The 18,828-nt window shown below is 40.8% G+C and overlaps 2 protein-coding genes across 7 annotated transcripts; one reads left to right on the top strand and one right to left on the bottom strand.

The window, feature by feature from the left end:
• The first annotated feature begins 8,633 nt into the window (after window positions 1-8,633).
• dnaaf2 (dynein axonemal assembly factor 2) lies at window positions 8,634-12,620 on the top strand. Its single transcript, XM_035742328.2, has 2 exons — window positions 8,634-11,750; window positions 11,914-12,620. The coding sequence occupies exons 1-2, from the start codon at window positions 9,357-9,359 to the stop codon at window positions 12,244-12,246; spliced, it is 2,727 nt and encodes a 908-aa protein (XP_035598221.2). The 5' UTR covers window positions 8,634-9,356; the 3' UTR covers window positions 12,247-12,620.
• Window positions 12,540-18,215, bottom strand: lrr1 (leucine rich repeat protein 1). 6 transcript variants are annotated; one of them, XM_035742422.1, is made up of 5 exons: window positions 18,080-18,215; window positions 17,420-17,740; window positions 16,625-16,723; window positions 14,163-14,896; window positions 12,540-14,026 (listed from the first exon to the last, which is right to left on the bottom strand). In XM_035742422.1, the coding sequence occupies exons 2-5, from the start codon at window positions 17,600-17,602 to the stop codon at window positions 13,771-13,773; spliced, it is 1,272 nt and encodes a 423-aa protein (XP_035598315.1). In that variant the 5' UTR covers window positions 17,603-17,740; window positions 18,080-18,215; the 3' UTR covers window positions 12,540-13,770. The 6 variants fall into 6 exon arrangements, with proteins under 6 accessions (XP_035598315.1, XP_035598318.1, XP_035598317.1 ...); XM_035742425.2 differs by having other exon boundaries at window positions 17,420-17,737; window positions 18,080-18,206; XM_035742424.2 differs by having other exon boundaries at window positions 17,956-18,186.
• Window positions 18,216-18,828: the final 613 nt, after the last annotated feature.

The following is an 18,828-nucleotide window of genomic DNA, read 5'->3' as shown; positions in this document are numbered from 1 at the left end:
TGTAAATTCACTCCGTAGTGTCAGTGTACCCAGTGTGCGCTCTGAACATTCGTAAATTCACTCCGTAGTGTCAGTGTACCCAGTGTGCGCTCTGAACATTCGTAAATTCATAGTGTTGTCAGATTGTCCTATCATAAATTCAGAGCGTTTCTCCCTATGAATGGGCACACTCGATGCTCTGGCCGAGGAGTGGCGTTTGTAAATTCACTCTGGATATCTACTCCGATTTCAGAGCCCTCTCGTCTGTGTGTGTCAGAGTGCAGAATAACTTTTTTTTTTATTTCACCTTTATTTAACCAGGTAGGCAAGTTGAGAACAAGTTCTCATTTAGAACTGCAACCTGGCCAAGATAAGGCAAAGCAGTTCGACACTATAACAACACAGAGTTACACATGGAGTAAAACAAACATGTGAGCAAATGAGGTGAGATAAGGGAGGTAAAGGCAATAAATAGGCCATGGTGGCGAAGTAAATACAATATAGCAATTAAAACACTGGAATGGTAGATTTGACAGTAGATGAGTGTGCAAAGTAGAAATACTGGGGTGCAAAGGAGCTAAATAAATACAGTAGGGAAAGAGGTAGTTGTTTGGGCTATTTATAGATTGGCTATGTACAGGTGCAGTGATGTGTGAGCTGCTCTGACAGCTGGTGCTTAAAGCTAGTGAGGGAGATGTGTTTCCAGTTTCAGAGATTTTTGTAGTTCGTTCCAGTCATTGGCAGCAGAGAACTGGAAGAAGAGACGGCCAAAATAGGAATTGGCTTTGGGGGTGACAAGTGAGATATACCTGCTGGAACGTGTGCTACGGGTGGGTGTTGCTATGGTGACCAGCGAGCAGAGATAAGGCGGGACTTTACCTAGCAGGGTCTTGTAGATGACCTGGAGCCAGTGGGTTTGGCGACGAGTATGAAGCGAGGGCCAGCCAACGAGAGCGTACAGGTCACAGTGGTGGGTAGTATATGGGGCTTTGGTGACAAAACGGATGGCACTGTGATAGACTGCATCCAATTTGTTGAGTAGGGTGTTGGAGGCTATTTTGTAAATGACATCACCGAAGTCTAGGATCGGTAAGATGGTCAGTTTTACGAGGGTATGTTTGGCAGCACGAGTGAAGGATGCTTTGTTGTGAAATAGGAAGCTAATTCTAGATTTAACTTTGGATTGGAGATGTTTAATGTGAGTCTGGAAGGAGAGTTTACAGTCTAACCAGACACCTATGTATTTGTAGCTGTCCACATATTCAAAGTCAGAACCGTGCAGAGTAGTGATGCTGGACGGGTGGGCAGGTGCAGGCAGCGAACTATGACCAAACATCGGCCCCTCCCAAAAAACACAATTCAATTGTTGCCATAACACAGTTAGAGTCACTAACCCTCGTGATAACATGAAAACACTAACCAACTCTGCTAGGGCGAGCAAGAGTCAAATGGTCAGAGTGAGGTGTTCTCTCATATGTCTGGAAGTAGCTTGCAAGCTAGCCAACGTTAGGTAGATAGCTTGAGAACCCAGGACAAGTAACATTTATTGTTTAGATCTAGAATCATGGACATTGTCCGAAATGTACGTATTTACTATTCACTCTTTCAAATGCTCAACTTAAAATGGTTACTATTCTGTACTATACTGTTATCACATCACACTTGATTTTTTTTATCTGTTCTTTCAAAATGGCTTTTCCAGAGTACCAGAATCCACTGTGCCAATGGGAAGGTCGTGGCATACCCTAACCGCAATATCTGATAGTGCTTTGTTTCTATTTGGAGGACTGGGTATGGACTGCGAACCAATGAGTCAGTCATTTACCCATTCAGGTTCCCAATCCTACCTCTGTACCTTATGTTCCATGGAAACATGGCATTATTTGGTTTTCTAAAACAAATGATGCATCTCTAGGCGATGGCTGGGCATTTGATGTAGAGACAAAGAAATGGAGAGAGCATCCATACATGAACAAACCAAGGTAGTGTATGTGCTAGTTGTTAGCAGAAAGTGTTTCATTTTCCAATTTGAGGAATGTACCTAAAATGTGCAAATGGTAAAACTGTTAACACATTGTCTGACTCAGAGTGAATTATAGGATCTCTATATGTAATTCTATGATATGGGCCTCATTTCCCAGAGCTTTCATAGCGTTAGTGTCATTCTCACGATTCACATTCTTACGATGTGTCATTCTTACGATTCACATTCTTACGATGTGTCATTCTTACGATTCACATTCTTACGATGTGTCATTCTTACGATTCACATTCTTACGATGTGTCATTCTTACGATTCACATTCTTACGATGTGTCATTCTTACGATTCACATTCTTATGATGTCATTCTGATTCACATTCTTACGATGTGTCATTCTCACGATTCACATTCTTACGATGTGTCATTCTTACGATTCACATTCTTACGATGTGTCATTCTTACGATTCACATTCTTACGATGTGTCATTCTTACGATTCACATTCTTACGATGTGTCATTCTTACGATTCACATTCTTACGATGTGTCATTCTTACGATTCACATTCTTACGATGTGTCATTCTTACGATTCACATTCTTACGATGTGTCATTCTTACGATTCACATTCTTACGATGTGTCATTCTCATGATTCACATTCTTACGATGTGTCATTCTCACGATTCACATTCTTACGATGTGTCATTCTCACGATTCACATTTTTAAGATGTGTCTTTAGTAGTGAAAGTGTTTCCTAGAGCCTTCGCTAGTAACGTGGCCGTTAAAAACCTTTTGCACATCGACTGATCCAGGCTGGGTGGGCTTTACTTGTCTCATCGCACTCTAGCGACTCCTTGCAGCGGGCTGGGCACCTGCAGACTGACCTTTATTGTCAGTTGAACAGTGTTTACTCTGACACATTGGTGCTGCTGGCTTCTGGGTTAAGCCAGGGGCTGGTGAGAAGTGTGGTTTGTCGAGTCATATTTTGGAGTACGCATTACTCGACCTTCGCCTCCCGAGCCCGCTGGGGAGTTGCAGCGATGAGACATGATCGAACTTGGGGAGTAAAAGGGGCGGTAAAATATATAAATAACTTCGGCATGCTCATAATGGATACTTTATTATTATTATTTTTTTAAAGCAGACATATCTACCGATAGCTGCCCTTCTTTCAAAAACATTGAAAAACCTCCCTGATATTTGTGGTTGAATCTGTGTCTGAAATTCACTTCTCGACTGAAGGACCTTACAGATAATTGTATGTGTGGGGTACGGAGATGACGTAGTCATTCAAAAAAATAATGTGACTTGTTAATTAATTAAACGTTTACTCCTGAACTTATTTAGGCTTGCCATGGTTGAATACTTATTGACTCAAGACATTTCAGATTCTACTATTTTTCATTAGTAAAAAATTCCCAATAAATAACTCCACTTTGATATTATGGGGTATTGGGTCTAGGCCAGTGACAAAAACTCTACATTTAATCCATTTTAAATGCAGTAACACAATAAAATGTGGAAAAAGGTCCAAGGGTGTGAATACTTTCTGAAAGCACTGTAGGCCTATAGCCTATACTGTAAGTAAGCCATTTATTTTAATGCAGTCATCTGCAATTTTCATTTGAAGCATATTCTTATTTATCCTTTGCTTGGTTGTTACAATTGCAAAGACAACTTTGTATTTGTCGTCAACTTTGTTGAAGTTGACTACAAATCACGGAGAGGAGGATTAACACTGTTTAGCAGAGATCCTCTGTGTACACAGTGACCCAGGAGGGGAAAAAACGCTTCGGACATACCGACAGAGTCATTGCGCAAAATAGTATGCAGCATCATCTGGAAATGTATGCAACAAAAGTTCAACATTCACCTTCTGTTACCATTTCTGTCAAGCCATCTACGCATACAGTTTGAAGCATATGTTCGCTAAACCCAACGTATGCACCACACCAAACGCACTGCAACTGTCTCTGCAACGCAGTGCTGCAAGGCATACGCAGCGTTTCATTGGAAATTAAAGTAATTCTGGTGTACCAAAATGCAAATACACTGTCAGTGTGTTTGAAGCGTTAGCTGTACTATGAAAGGTCTGAGACAGGCGTTAGATTACAGGCGTTAGATTACGAGCGTTTTCAAGTGCAATGTTAATAACGATGGTTTTGGGAAACAGCTCGGAGATTTAACGATGTTCCTACGAAGATTTGAATGATTAACCTGGCTCTTAAAGTCTCCATCTTATTTACTTTCCACCCTCATGTTGTGGCACATAGCGTGCCAAGGGAAGGACTCTGATGTCATTGTGTTTAGGGGTAGTTGCGACTACATCCTCCTTGTAGACACAGTAAGTATTATGGAAACCATACAGGGAACGTATCTAATCATTCAATGGTGAAGGTGCATAAAGATTGCGGCCCCCCATGTACTTACGACAAATGCCTCGTTTGATAAGTTCGCCATATTGTACAAGCCTGTCGATTACTCTTTTTTTTTCACACAGCCATGCAATCTCCATAGACAAACATTGGCAGTAGAATGGCCTTATTGAAGAGCTCAGTGACTTTCAACTTTGCACTGTCATAGGATGCCACCTTTCCAACAAGTCAGTTCATCAAATTGCTGCCCTGCTAGAGCTGCTCTGGTCAACTTTATATGAAGTTATTGTCAAGTGGAAATGTCTAGAAGCAACAACGGCTCAGCCGCGAAGTGATAGGACACACAAGCTCCCAGAACGGGACCACCGAGTGCTGAAGCTCCTAAAAATCGCCTGTCCTCGGTTGCAACACTCACTGCCGAGTTCTCGAAGCAACGTCAGCAGAAAAACTGTTCATTGGAAGCTTCATGAAATGGGTTTCCATGGTCAAGCAGCTGCATACAAGCCTAAGGGCACCATGCGCAAAGCCAAGTGTCGGCTGGAGTGGTGTAAAGCTTGCCGCCGTTGGACTCAAGAGCAGTGGAAAAGAGATCTCTGGAGTGATGAGTCACGCTTCACCGTGTGGCAGTCCGACAGAAAAATCTGGGTCTGGTGGATGCCAGGAGAACGCTACCTGCCCCAATGCATAGTGCTAACTGTAAAGTTTGGTGGATGAGGAATAATGGTCTGGGGATGTTTTCCATGGATTGGGCAAGGACACTTAGATCCAGCGAAGGGAAATCTTAATGCTACAGCATACAATTAAATTCTGGACAATTCTGTGCTTTCAACTTTGTGGCAAGAATTTGGGGAAGGGCCTTTGCTGTTTCATCATGACAATGTTCTTGTGCACAAAGTGGGGTCCATACAGAAATGGTTTGTCGAGATCGGTGTGGAGGAACTTGACTGGCCTGCACAGAGCCCTGACCTCAACCCCATCGAACTCCTTTGGGCCGACTGCGAGCCAGGCTTAATCGCCCAATATCAGTGCCCAACCTCAGTAATGCTCTTGTGGCTGAATGGAAGCAAGTCCCTGCAGCAATGCTCCAACATCTAGTGTAAAGCCTTCCCAGAAGACTGGAGGCTGTTATAGCAAAGCAGGGAACCAACTCCATTTTAATGCCCATGATTTTGGAATGAGATGTTTGACGAGCAAGTGTCCACATACCTTTGGTCATGTAGTGTATCTGAATTCTTCCATCTTTATGCACCTTTGTCCTTGGGATGATTTTACCATTTCTGACAGGAAGGAGATTGCCTGGTATTATGTTAAAGCATATATTATTCAAATTCATAAACAGAAAGGGTCCATACAGCATTCATTTATGATGAATTATGGAACATATGGATTATGAGTTATGGAACATATGGATTATGATTTATGGAAGATGTGGATTATGAGTTATGGAACATATGGATGATGAATTATGGAACATGTGGATTATGAGTTATGGAACATATTGATTATGAATTATGGAACATATGGATGATGAATTATGGAACATATGGATTATGAATTATGGAACATATGGATTATGAATTATGGAACATGTGGATTATGAGTTATGGAACATATGGATTATGAGTTATGGAACATATGGATTATGAGTTATGGAACATATGGATGATGAATTATGGAACATGTGGATTATGAGTTATGGAACATATGGATTATGAATTATGGAACATGTGGATTATGAGTTATGGAACATATGGATTATGAGTTATGGAACATGTGGATGATGAATTATGGAACATATGGATTATGAATTATGGAACATATGGATTAGGAATTATGGAACATATGGATTATGAATTATGGAACATGTGGATTATGAATTATGGAACATATGGATTAGGAATTATGGAACATGTGGATTATTAATTATGGAACATGTGGATTATGAGTTATGGAACATATGGATTATGAGTTATGGAACATATGGATTATGAGTTATGGAACATATGGATGATGAATTATGGAACATGTGGATTATGATTTATGGAATATGTGGATTATGAATTATGGAACATGTGGATTATGAATTATGGAACATATGGATTATGAATTATGGAACATATGGATTATGAGTTATGGAATATGTGGATTATGAGTTATGGAACATATGGATTATGAGTTATGGAACATGTGGATGATGAATTATGGAACATATGGATTAGGAATTATGGAACATATGGATTAGGAATTATGGAACATGTGGATTATGAATTATGGAACATATGGATTAGGAATTATGGAACATGTGGATTATGAATTATGGAACATGTGGATTATGAATTATGGAACATGTGGATTATGAGTTATGGAACATATGGATTATGAGTTATGGAACATATGGATTATGAGTTATGGAACATATGGATGATGAATTATGGAACATGTGGATTATGATTTATGGAATATGTGGATTATGAATTATGGAACATGTGGATTATGAATTATGGAACATATGGATTATGAATTATGGAACATATGGATTATGAGTTATGGAATATGTGGATTATGAGTTATGGAACATATGGATTATGAGTTATGGAACATGTGGATGATGAATTATGGAACATATGGATTAGGAATTATGGAACATATGGATTAGGAATTATGGAACATATGGATGATGAATTATGGAACATGTGGATTATGAGTTATGGAACATATGGATTATGAATTATGGAACATATGGATGATGAATTATGGAACATATGGATTATGAATTATGGAACATATGGATTATGAATTATGGAACATGTGGATTATGAGTTATGGAACATATGGATTATGAGTTATGGAACATATGGATGATGAATTATGGAACATGTGGATTATGAGTTATGGAACATATGGATTATGAATTATGGAACATGTGGATTATGAGTTATGGAACATATGGATTATGAGTTATGGAACATATGGATGATGAATTATGGAACATGTGGATTATGATTTATGGAATATGTGGATTATGAATTATGGAACATGTGGATTATGAATTATGGAACATGTGGATTATGAATTATGGAACATATGGATTATGAATTATGGAACATATGGATTATGAGTTATGGAATATGTGGATTATGAGTTATGGAACATATGGATTATGAGTTATGGAACATGTGGATGATGAATTATGGAACATATGGATTAGGAATTATGGAACATATGGATTAGGAATTATGGAACATGTGGATTATGAATTATGGAACATATGGATTAGGAATTATGGAACATGTGGATTATGAATTATGGAACATGTGGATTATGAGTTATGGAACATATGGATTATGAGTTATGGAACATATGGATTATGAGTTATGGAACATATGGATGATGAATTATGGAACATGTGGATTATGATTTATGGAATATGTGGATTATGAGTTATGGAACATATGGATTATGAGTTATGGAACATGTGGATGATGAATTATGGAACATATGGATTAGGAATTATGGAACATATGGATTAGGAATTATGGAACATGTGGATTATGAATTATGGAACATATGGATTAGGAATTATGGAACATATGGATTAGGAATTATGGAACATATGGATTAGGAATTATGGAACATGTGGATTATGAATTATGGAACATATGGATTAGGAATTATGGAACATGTGGATTATGAATTATGGAACATATGGATTAGGAATTATGGAACATATGGATTAGGAATTATGGAACATGTGGATTAGGAATTATGGAACATATGGATTAGGAATTATGGAACATGTGGATTATGAATTATGGAACACCTTTACAAGGAGCTGTTGTGGTGGCGTATATAAAGAATTGTTTATGACACAATTCACTTTTTTTTTTACAATCACCTTTCTTCAGGGTCACTGCAATGATGTACTTGTTTTCCAGATCCAGCCCTACCACCTCCTTCGGTAACTACTCAATTATGATCATTCGTTCAATGAGGGAGAATCTGTCTCAGCTCGAACACACTTTAATATTATGGAAATCATGTTGACTGTTTGCCATTACATGGATGCTATAACGTAGATTAGTATACTAAGCTACATCTTCCAAATGCATGCAGTGCCCTGCCCTCTTAGCCGACACTTTCACTCTTCTTTAAAACATTTTTTTCTCCACAGGATATGTGAGGATTTACATAGCCAAGAATGTGAAGAACTGCAAGCTGCTTCAAAAACAGCTTCCATGTATGCCCCCCAAACTACTGCCAGCTGTACAGAGGATAATGTTATTTTTTCGGAAAATATAGCATTTTCATATGTAAATATTAGTGGGAAATTATCAATAGTAAACTACAGTAAATTGATAATACAGAGTTCATAGTTCATACTCTATGTTCCACGTATTACTGTTGATAAGGCCTGCAGGGTATGTGGGAAGATTTATCTTCCAGAAGATTGTAGTTAATTATCATTATGTATCCATATATATTTTTTATGTTTTACAGTTTATTTTATATTATGACTGTGAATGGGTGTGTTTTCGGCCTGCAAACAAGACTGCTGTAATGTTTGATATCATAATTTTTACAACTTTGCTTTGGCCACCACTTTATAATAACAACATTATAATAACAACTTTTGAAGACAGTCATAAAAATGTGAATTCCTTAAAGTTGTATTATGGCTATTACACAAACGCCACGCGAGTGGACGAGCCCTCTCCAGTACCTGGCTGCTGCGCTGCCTTGTTGCCATGGTTTCGTCAACACACAAGACGCTCGGCAGCTTGCTCCTGCGTTTACGCCACAACTCCGTGGTAACCTAGTCTACAAACAACTCAAAAGTACTGAGAAACTTTACTTTTGGCAGGTTGCGAATGATTTGCTGTATAATATCTGTTCATATTTCGTGTAACACCTTCAAATCATTGCAGTAAAGTTGTTGTTTTGTGCTGGGATATCAAAGCTAGCAGCTACAAGAGTGAAAAGACTTTGTGGATACAGTAGCCAAGTTAGCTTCTCGCACCAATATGGAGTTCGGTTCCAAACTCAAGGACCTGAATATGACACCGGATGAAATGGGCCGCTTTACCAAGGCTTTTCAAAATGAGGAGTTCAGAAAGATGCTGCACGAATACGCAGAGGAAATATCAAAGCCAGAGAACAAGAAGAAATATGAGGAAGAAATCAAGTTGTTAGAACAAGAGAGGGGCGTGGACATTCAATTTGTCCACCCCGAACCTTACCGAGCCCTGAAGACGAGTATCGACGGTAGGCAGAAGTGCTTCATCAATGTCTGCAGCAATGACATGATTCGTAAACCTGAGTTTAGGAGGGTAGACGAGGCTGGCAGAGTAGGGCAGCATTGGTCACTACCCCACAGCTTGACACCTGGAACGCCAGACAGGGATGCAAAGGGGAATAAGTACACAATCTATGATGTTGTGTTTCATCCAGACACTATTCACATGGCTGGAAACAACCCAAGATTTATGGAAATGGTCGACAACACTGCTGTTGAGGCTGTCGAGAATGGGGGCAAAGTGAAGCTAGACAAAAACAATGTAAGAGTTTTGAAAATCAAATACAAAGGGACACCACACGCTGCCGTCATGCGCAAGCCCTTACCTGGTCAACCTGCCAAGGAAAAGCCTTCACCACTTGACAATCATCTCTCGTTCCCCTACCCCGACGAAAAGCAACCAGATACGGCAACAAATCAAAAGGAGAGCCCCATACCGAAGGCCGAGATTCAGTCCGACACCCAGATCAGCCAGAGACAACAAAATGTCAATTCACCCAAGAAGCCAACAAAACCACATTACACTCTAAAATACAGATCATTCATTGATTTGCAAGATTTCAGGTGTTCAAGAGATTCAGCTCAGAGCCCACGCCCTAAAGAGATTGTCATCACTATTGATTTGCCTTTGCTTAGATCTGTTGCGGATGCTGATCTAGATGTGACTGAAAGACTTGTTAGTTTGGAATCCAAGAAACCAGCTTACAGACTAGAGGTGCCGATGGCATATCCAGTGGATGAAAACAAGGGAGAGGCAAAGTTCAACAAGCAAAAGAAACAACTGGTTGTTACTTTACCTGTTCTACCTCTGAAGGAGCCAACAGTCGCTGAAGTGTCTGGCCGGCAGCTTGTCAATGATGATGGTGAAGAGGATTTTGAGAATAGTTGTGTAAACGCAGCGCAGTCGGAAGACGCAACACGTGGCAAAGAAGATACCCCCGACCACAACGGACTTGGCAAAGAAGATACCCCCTACCACAGTGGACGTGGCAAAGAAGATACCCCCGACCACAGTGGACGTGGCAAAGAAGATACCCCCGACCACAACGAACTTGGCAAAGAAGATACCCCCTACCACAGTGGACGTGGCAAAGAAGATACCCCCGACCACAACAGACTTGGCAAAGAAGATACCCCCTACCACAACGAACTTGGCAAAGAAGATACCCCCGACCACAACGAACTTGGCAAAGAAGATACCCCCTACCACAGTGGACGTGGCAAAGAAGATACCCCCGACCACAACGAACTTGGCAAAGAAGATACCCCTACCACAGTGGACGTGGCAAAGAAGATACGACCACAACAGACTTGGCAAAGAAGATACCCCCTACCACAGTGGACGTGGCAAAGAAGATACCCCGACCACAACGAACACAGAAGATACCCCTACCACAGTGGATGGCAAAGAAGATACCCCGACCACAACAGACTTGGCAAAGAAGATACCCCCTACCACAGTGGACGTGGCAAAGAAGATACCCCCTACCACAGTGGACGTGGCAAAGAAGATACCCCCGACCACAACGGACTTGGCAAAGAAGATACCCCCGACCACAACGGACTTGGCAAAGAAGATACCCCCGACCACAGAGGACGTGGCAAAGAAGATACCCCCGACCACAGAGGACGTGGCAAAGAAGATACCCCCGACCACAGAGGATGTGGCAAAGAAGATACCCCCGACCACAGAGGACGTGGCAAAGAAGATACCCCCGACCACAAAGGACGTGGCAAAGAAGATACCCCCGACCACAGAGGACGTGGCAAAGAAGATAGCCCCGACCACAAAGGACGTGGCAAAGAAGATACCCCCGACCACAAAGGACGTGGCAAAGAAGATACCCCCGACCACAGCGGTTGCAATGAAGGGGACATCTCAGAAGACGTTCACTCTGGAAATGCCACATCACTCCGGTCTGAAAATCAACTAATCTCAGTCCTGGAAGACAAGATAGAGTTTTCTGAACAGTCTGGTGACATTGAGGAGGACAAGCAACACAAACTGAAAAGTGGTGAATCACACCAAGCTAAAGCTTCAGAGCCCACTGAGTTTGATGGCAAGACTGGGTGCACTGACCAGAATGAGGGACAGTCAGATGACAATAATTTACATGATGAGGTGAGCCATCATCTTTAGGTTAACATTCATTCAGTAGAAGAAAAATGTACTATTATATTGTGTGTAGCAAAAGCTGACCCTGTTGTTGGTGAACCGTTAGGCTTCTGTTCATCAGTGCTGTTACTAACCCCAACATCCACTGTGACAATTACTTTTATTTTAGGTGGAAACAGACCCATCATCTCCGAGCGAGAGAATAGATGACAATGACCAGGCCAAAGACTGCTCATCCCCCAAGATCGAAGAGATAGTTGAAAGTCAAGCTCCAACTAAGGATAAACAGAAGACTGTGCAATTCAGTGAGCATGTGCAGGTGGCTCAGTCTCAGGAGGAAGATGACCTGCCTGCTGAGCAGACCTTTCAGGACTGTGATATGAGACCACAGCAAGTACTGCTGACAGAAATCAACCAGCATGGACAAGAGGTGGTCATTTGTGATCATACTACATCTGCTGGTTTCGTTTTTCAAAACTCCTTTATCTATGACCTGGACTGAGTCTCCTGTCAGGGAACTTGCTCCGTCACAAAGATACTATATGAAGTTTGTTGCTAATTCAATCCGTTGAGGTCTTGCGTGAAAACCTAAAGTCCTTTTATCCAATTGAGGGCAATAGGAAAAAAAGTATTTAAATGGCATTCTGCCCCTGAACAAGGAAGTTAACCCCCCTAGGCCATCATTGAAAATAATAATTTGTTCTTAACTGACTTGCCTAGTTAAATAAAGGTTTAAAAAATGGAAACAGATGACAAATATAATTTTAAACCTTCAGAAACAAATTGAGACAATGATAGATATGGATAGTTTCTTTAATTTCCTTTCAAACTTGTACCAATACAGTAAAAAATAAAACATTTTTTGAATTCCACAAACATATAAAAATGTTTATATACACAAACACACATTGTTTAAACAAATATAAACTACTAATTGTCATTTTAGGTTTATCAATCTGTACCACCGATGGTGAAACACACTTGAATGCAAAATGTCTGAACATCAGCACATGTCCAATCAGTGGTTACATAAGAAGTTCTGAGATGCGTGTTGGGTCCAATGACCAAAGAGTTCATACTGCCCTTTACATTACAGTCTACACTGGCTGGTCACCATTGCCCTACACTGGCTGGTCACCATTGCCCTACACTGGCTGGTCACCATTGCCTTCAGAATAATACCAAAAGCATTAACCACGTTTCCATCCGACCATTTCATGCGGATTAATTACCTAATGCATGGAAAAAAGTTACAACTGGGCTGATGGAAACAGGAAATGCCGTTACAATTCTATAAATACCAATTATTTGTTTGACATGGTGGGATCTTTTTGTGTCTAAAATTAATTATGTGAGAAATCACAGTGGAAACGCCTTTATGTGCAAATATTGATACAATAACCATCACATCAAAGTAAACTTGGGAGTCATGTGATGATATTTTGTGTGTTCCTCCCACTACAACCTGGGAAACCATGCATTTATTAAGCTACAGATGAACTAACTTATGAACTTCACAGGGTGGTGAAAGAGCACAGTGTTGAGCTTGAAGTATTGACGGTCTTATTCTGGTGACATAATGATCGATGCTTGCCTGCCATTTGACAAATAATATCACTCTGCTCCATAATAAAATCTCATCATGTAGGTAGCCTACCTGCACTGTGTCTGTGAGCTGTTGGCTAGAGAGCACATGCCAAGACCAGAGTGGGTACATTTGCTGTATAACACAACATTTGTGACAAAACCCATCAGTAGACTTGACAATACGACGGAAACCCATTTAACTTGTGTTTTCACATTCTGTACATGGGATTTAACAATGAAAAGTTATTTTTATGTGCACTACGTCATCACACAGCATTTAACCGCAAAAAATGTCAATTTGATTGAACCATCTCTGGTGGGAAAACAAGCATCCTTTTTTTTATGCAGATTTAAGAATATTCTAAATTAAAATCTGTCGCAAATTGGATGGAAACCTAGCTACGGTACTGATTTCTGTGGAACAGTTGAGGGACTTAAATCATCTCAGGCCTCGCTGAAGGCATTGGTCTAGGAACTCAGAGTAACATGATAGGGAGCAAAAGTGATGCTGCACCGGTGCATCTGTTCCTCCCATGTCATCTACCAAAACCACAGTGTGAGACACCAGATGCAGATTCATGCTGACTGCTGTTTTGATGTAGTAGTTCACACAGGTACAGCCACAGTCACAGGTCTTGGCAACCTCCAGGTCTTGACAAAGGTGGGCAGGGATGAGATGAGGCCCGTACGGGATTCTATGTGGCGTAAACACAAAACATAACTTAGGCTCAAATATTGCATAAAACTTTACGTGATACTACACGTTTAAACTTACAAACAAGGTAAAAGCACGTAAATGGGTGAAATGTTGAAAGGAATAATTGGACTAACCTGAGGTTGGCCACAGCCCTGGCGGCCATCTCCTGCAGTGTCAGGGGGAAGGTGAGCTGGATGGTGTGGTCCAGGGGGTTGGGATGGGCGAACGGATTACCAAACAGGTCCAGGTTCTCCAGATTTAACTTTCGGAAGTCCCCTGGCAGCAGGGCCAGCTGGTTGTGTGCAGCTGACAAAAAGCGCAGCTTGGAGAGATGGCTGATGCGAAAAGGCAGCCACACCAGTCCGTTGTTGTCCATCTTGAGGTTGATCAGCTCTCGCAGCTGGCAGAAGTGAGGCGGCAGGGCCTGCAGGCGGTTCTGACTCAGGTCGAGGTGTTGAAGTGTGCGCTGGAGGCTGGACAGGCAGAGGGCTTCACTAAAGGTCTCTAAGTGGTTGTTGTGAAGAATAAGCTCAGCCAGGCAGCCCAGGTCACCGATAGTGTCAGGAAGTTTTTTTATGTTGTTATTACTGAGGTCCAGTCTGCGCAGTGCCTTGAGGGATAGCATTCGCATGTCCACCCGTGAGAGCTTGCAGTAGGACACCTGTAGCTGCTCTAATGAGTAGGGAAAATTGGAGGTCAATGGATAGTCCTTCTTGGATACAATAGTTAGCTTCTTCTTGGGCTTCTCCACATCCCTGGCTCGGACGGGCGTCAGTGTAGAGAGAGGCAGGCTGTCCATGTCATTTCCTCTGTGAGCCAACCGAGCAGCCGAGAGGAAGTTCTTCAAGCTGTTAGCATCAGCCTGAAACTCAAAAGAAGACCGATGTCACTAGTGGTTAACAGTCAATACAACAGCTCTTATCGTACCTGCTATCAAACAATTTGAGCGTTACATGAGAGGGATTGCATTTATTTATAAATCCCTCCATATCAAAGTTGACACATTTGCTATCTATCCTTCAGAGTGAGAAACATTCACGATGGTGGGAAAAGTGCTTGGCCTATAATAAGACACGTAAAATGCATAATTAAGCAATAAGGCATGAGGGGGTGTGGTATATGGCCAATATACCACGGCTAAGGGCTGTTCTTATTCACGACACATCGCAGAGTGCCTGGACACAGCTCTTAGCCATGGTATATTGGCCATATACCACACCCCTCATGCCTTATTGCTTAATTATGCATTTGTACTTGTCTTATTATAGGCCAAGCCTTATTGCTATTATAAACTGGTTACCAATGTAATTAGAGCAGTAAAAATAACTTTTGTCATACACGTGGTATACAGTCTGATATACCATGGCTGTCAGCCAATCAGCATTCAGGGCTCGTACCATCCAGTTTATAATGTAACTAACAACCCACAGATTTCATCATATTGTATTAGGCCTACATTTGTTCCCATGACACAGATATCTTTGGTCTTAGTTGTGCTAGCACAAGATGAAACATTTAATTACAAAAAGATTACAATACACATGAGATGTTATTAACACAACAAAGGATTGCCTAGTGAGTCCTTCTCACAATGCTAGCCTGGTTCCATTTGTGTATCACCATAGCTGTACGCACCACAGCCTGCGTGTGTGATGGGTTGAAAATGTGTTTCAAGATCTAGGGGAAAGGTCAACACTGCCCTAATACAGCCTAGAGCCATTGTCACCCTTTTGTTAGAAACAGCTGCTCATTTACAGAGCATGCTCCCCACATTCAGACAAGTCTGGCTAATGCATAAATATCAGACTAAGATACACACGGAGTGTACAAAACATTAGGAACAACTGCTCTTTCCATGACAGACTGACCAGGTGAATCCAGGCGAAAGTTATGGATTGATGTCACTTGTTAAATCCACTTAAATCAATGTAGATGAAGGGGAGGAGACATTTTAAAGAATGATTTTTAAAGCCTTGAGACAAGATTGTGTATGTGTGCAATTCAGAGGGTGGGCAAGACAAAATATTTAAGTGCCTTTGAGCTGGGTAAGTGCCAGGCGCACAGTTTGAGTGTCAAGAACTGCAATGATGCTGGGTTTTTCACGCTCAACAGTTTCTCATGTGTATCAAGAATAGGCCACCACGCAAAGGACATCCAGCCAACTTGACAAGTGTGGAAAGCATTGGAGTCAACATGGGCCAGCATCCCTGTGGAACGCTTTCGACACCTTGTAGAGTCCATGGCCTGACGAATTGAGGCTGTTCTGAGGGCAAAAGGGGGTGCAACTCAATATTAGGAAGGTGCCCCTAATGTTTTGTACACTCAGTGTATTATGCAATGATTCTTTTAAGCATCGGAAATGATTGAAAATCCTAATTAGGGCTGGGAGGATACAGCAATGCAACATTCTATATGTTGGGTCATGTTAACTGTTTAATATGAATGCCCTAAAATGATTTATTTCAGTGTAAGCGCTCTACTTTTCCAGCAGAAATGTAAGTAGCATATGAACCTGAAGGCCAAATTATATATTTTTTAAATTCTCCTTTTTCATTGGAGATCAGATTCCGCCATACAAAAATGTCTAGAGCCATACCTTGCTCAAGCAGATGTCAACAGCGGGCTCCTTCAGTCTCACAGTGGCTTTGCCCTCCTCAACAAACCTGGTGAAGAATGTTTCAATGTTTTCTTTTAGCTGTAGAGGAAGTAGGTACACACATTAGAGTAAGACGTGGAACAAAAAACAAAGTGATGGTGGATTCGTTACCTAGCATTTCTGGTGACTCGTTCATGCAAGACCACACACTATTAATGTCCATTAAAAAGGGAAAATCCACAAACTATATTTAGGCCCTTTTATCTTGTTGTATCTGCACCAAAACTCCAGTATTTGTCATTCATAGCTTGTTCTCCAGCTTCTTCTTTTTAAATAGGGAGCCAATTCGTTTTCAGCACTTTTATTTCCATGACTGATCAATACTCATTCTCATGTCTCTCTTGTCCCTCTGCAGCAGACAGACATATGGTGAGCAATATCGAATTGCAATACATGTGATTTCGGCGCCAAAGTATCGCGATAATATCGTATCTTGAGGTCCCTGGCAATTTCCTGACCTAATAGCAACAGTATATGAAGGAAAAAAAATACCCCAAATAGTTTAGCACAACCCTTGTTAATTTTCCTCCAAGTTATCTGAGATAATGGATTTCAATCAAATGCAACTCATTCATTCCACAATGAAGTCATCATACATTTGAAAAGTAGCTATACCAATTAACAATGTCAAGAAGTTGGATGATTCCTGTGTACTTGGGGTATACCTGTAAAACATAGAATACATAGCTAGACAACTAGCCAAGTAGTTAAATAAACAAATAGCTAGATACTAACCTTATATTTCGTTCCTGTCCTATCCTTTGCTGTACAGATCATTAGATAAATGTTGTGGCGTTGTGTGGTCTTGTCCACATGTCTCCCAATAGACAGCACAGCCCTTGCTCCCTTTCCTCTGTTTTTCATCCCATACGTGGGAAGCATCCGGTTCACGACTTCGACGTCGCACTGAAGCTTCATTGCTCGAGGTGTATAAATAAATGCGTGACCTGTGTTAGTTCTGTAAATATATCCCAATAAATAAATGTGTTCAAAAAAGTTTTTCCAAACCAAACGGGCAGTTTGATCCCATGTATGATTTTCGTTTAACACAACCTGCTGGCATAAAAAAAGGTAACGTTAGCCCTTGTCACGCCACTAAGTTACTTTGCTAGCAAGATGTCTCAACCTTAGGAGTTTTTATAGCTAGTTTGTAGCTAAGTCAAATACATGGACATCTGTTATCTTCTAGCACACTCAGTCAGACAACGAACATAGTTAGATAGCTGACTAGGTTAGTTGCTAAAAAAAGGTAGCACAGCATATACACTTACGTTGGCAAACTGCAAGTTATGACAACATAACTAACGAAATGTTTCAAACGCTTTACCGGACCGTTATGGAATACAAGAGTTGACAAAAAAAATCATGCAAGTTCTCTCTAGCATGCAAACTAACCTGTCAACATGGACCCAAAGAACAACAAGGAAACGTAGCTACCCAGAGGATCGAACGCGCGAAGAGAACTGATAAACGTACACATGCGCAGATGTGATTTTGTTTGAGAATATTTTCTTTGGTTGTGGCAAGAAGGGTGCAGCTTTTGTCAAATTATTAACGTCAAAAAGTCGATTTTTTTGTTGTGTTGTGAATTTGATTTGAACCTAACCCCTTTCTTAACCGTAATCTAATTCTCCTAACCTGCTACAAAGTCAAATCTGACAAAACCTAGAACCATTTTAGCCATGACAATTTTTTTCTTAGCACCTACCTCCGGTTCTCAACATTCTGTGAAATGTCTAAATAAAAGTAATTAGCGGTATGAATGCCATTAAATTGGTTGAATGGCGCTTCTTTCGGATGATCAACACTGAAGTCTCAAATGCAACCAGGCCAGACAATAATTGTGTATGATCTTCTGTGTAGAAAATAACACCATAATTGCTTTCAATAGCTAGATTTCCATCCAATTGTCGGCAGATTTAATGTGAATATTCTCAAATCCGCATTTTCCCACCAGAGGTGTTTCTCTCAAACTGACTAGGGTGTTAGTGTGTAAATAAACATTGCTTTTAGAGATAAAGGGAGCATACCAAATTAAACAGACTATCAGAAGCACAGTGCACTTTGTTTCATGTCTGTAGGCTTTACCATTAACTTAAAAATAAAAATTGAGGTTTAAATAAATATAACTAGGCAAGTCAAAT

Source organism: Oncorhynchus keta, chromosome 29 (assembly GCF_023373465.1).
Source record: "Oncorhynchus keta strain PuntledgeMale-10-30-2019 chromosome 29, Oket_V2, whole genome shotgun sequence".
In the NCBI taxonomy this organism is placed as follows: domain Eukaryota; kingdom Metazoa; phylum Chordata; class Actinopteri; order Salmoniformes; family Salmonidae; genus Oncorhynchus; species Oncorhynchus keta.
The sequence above is the reverse complement of the archived record's forward strand: the minus strand, read 5'-3'. Positions and strand labels throughout refer to the sequence as shown.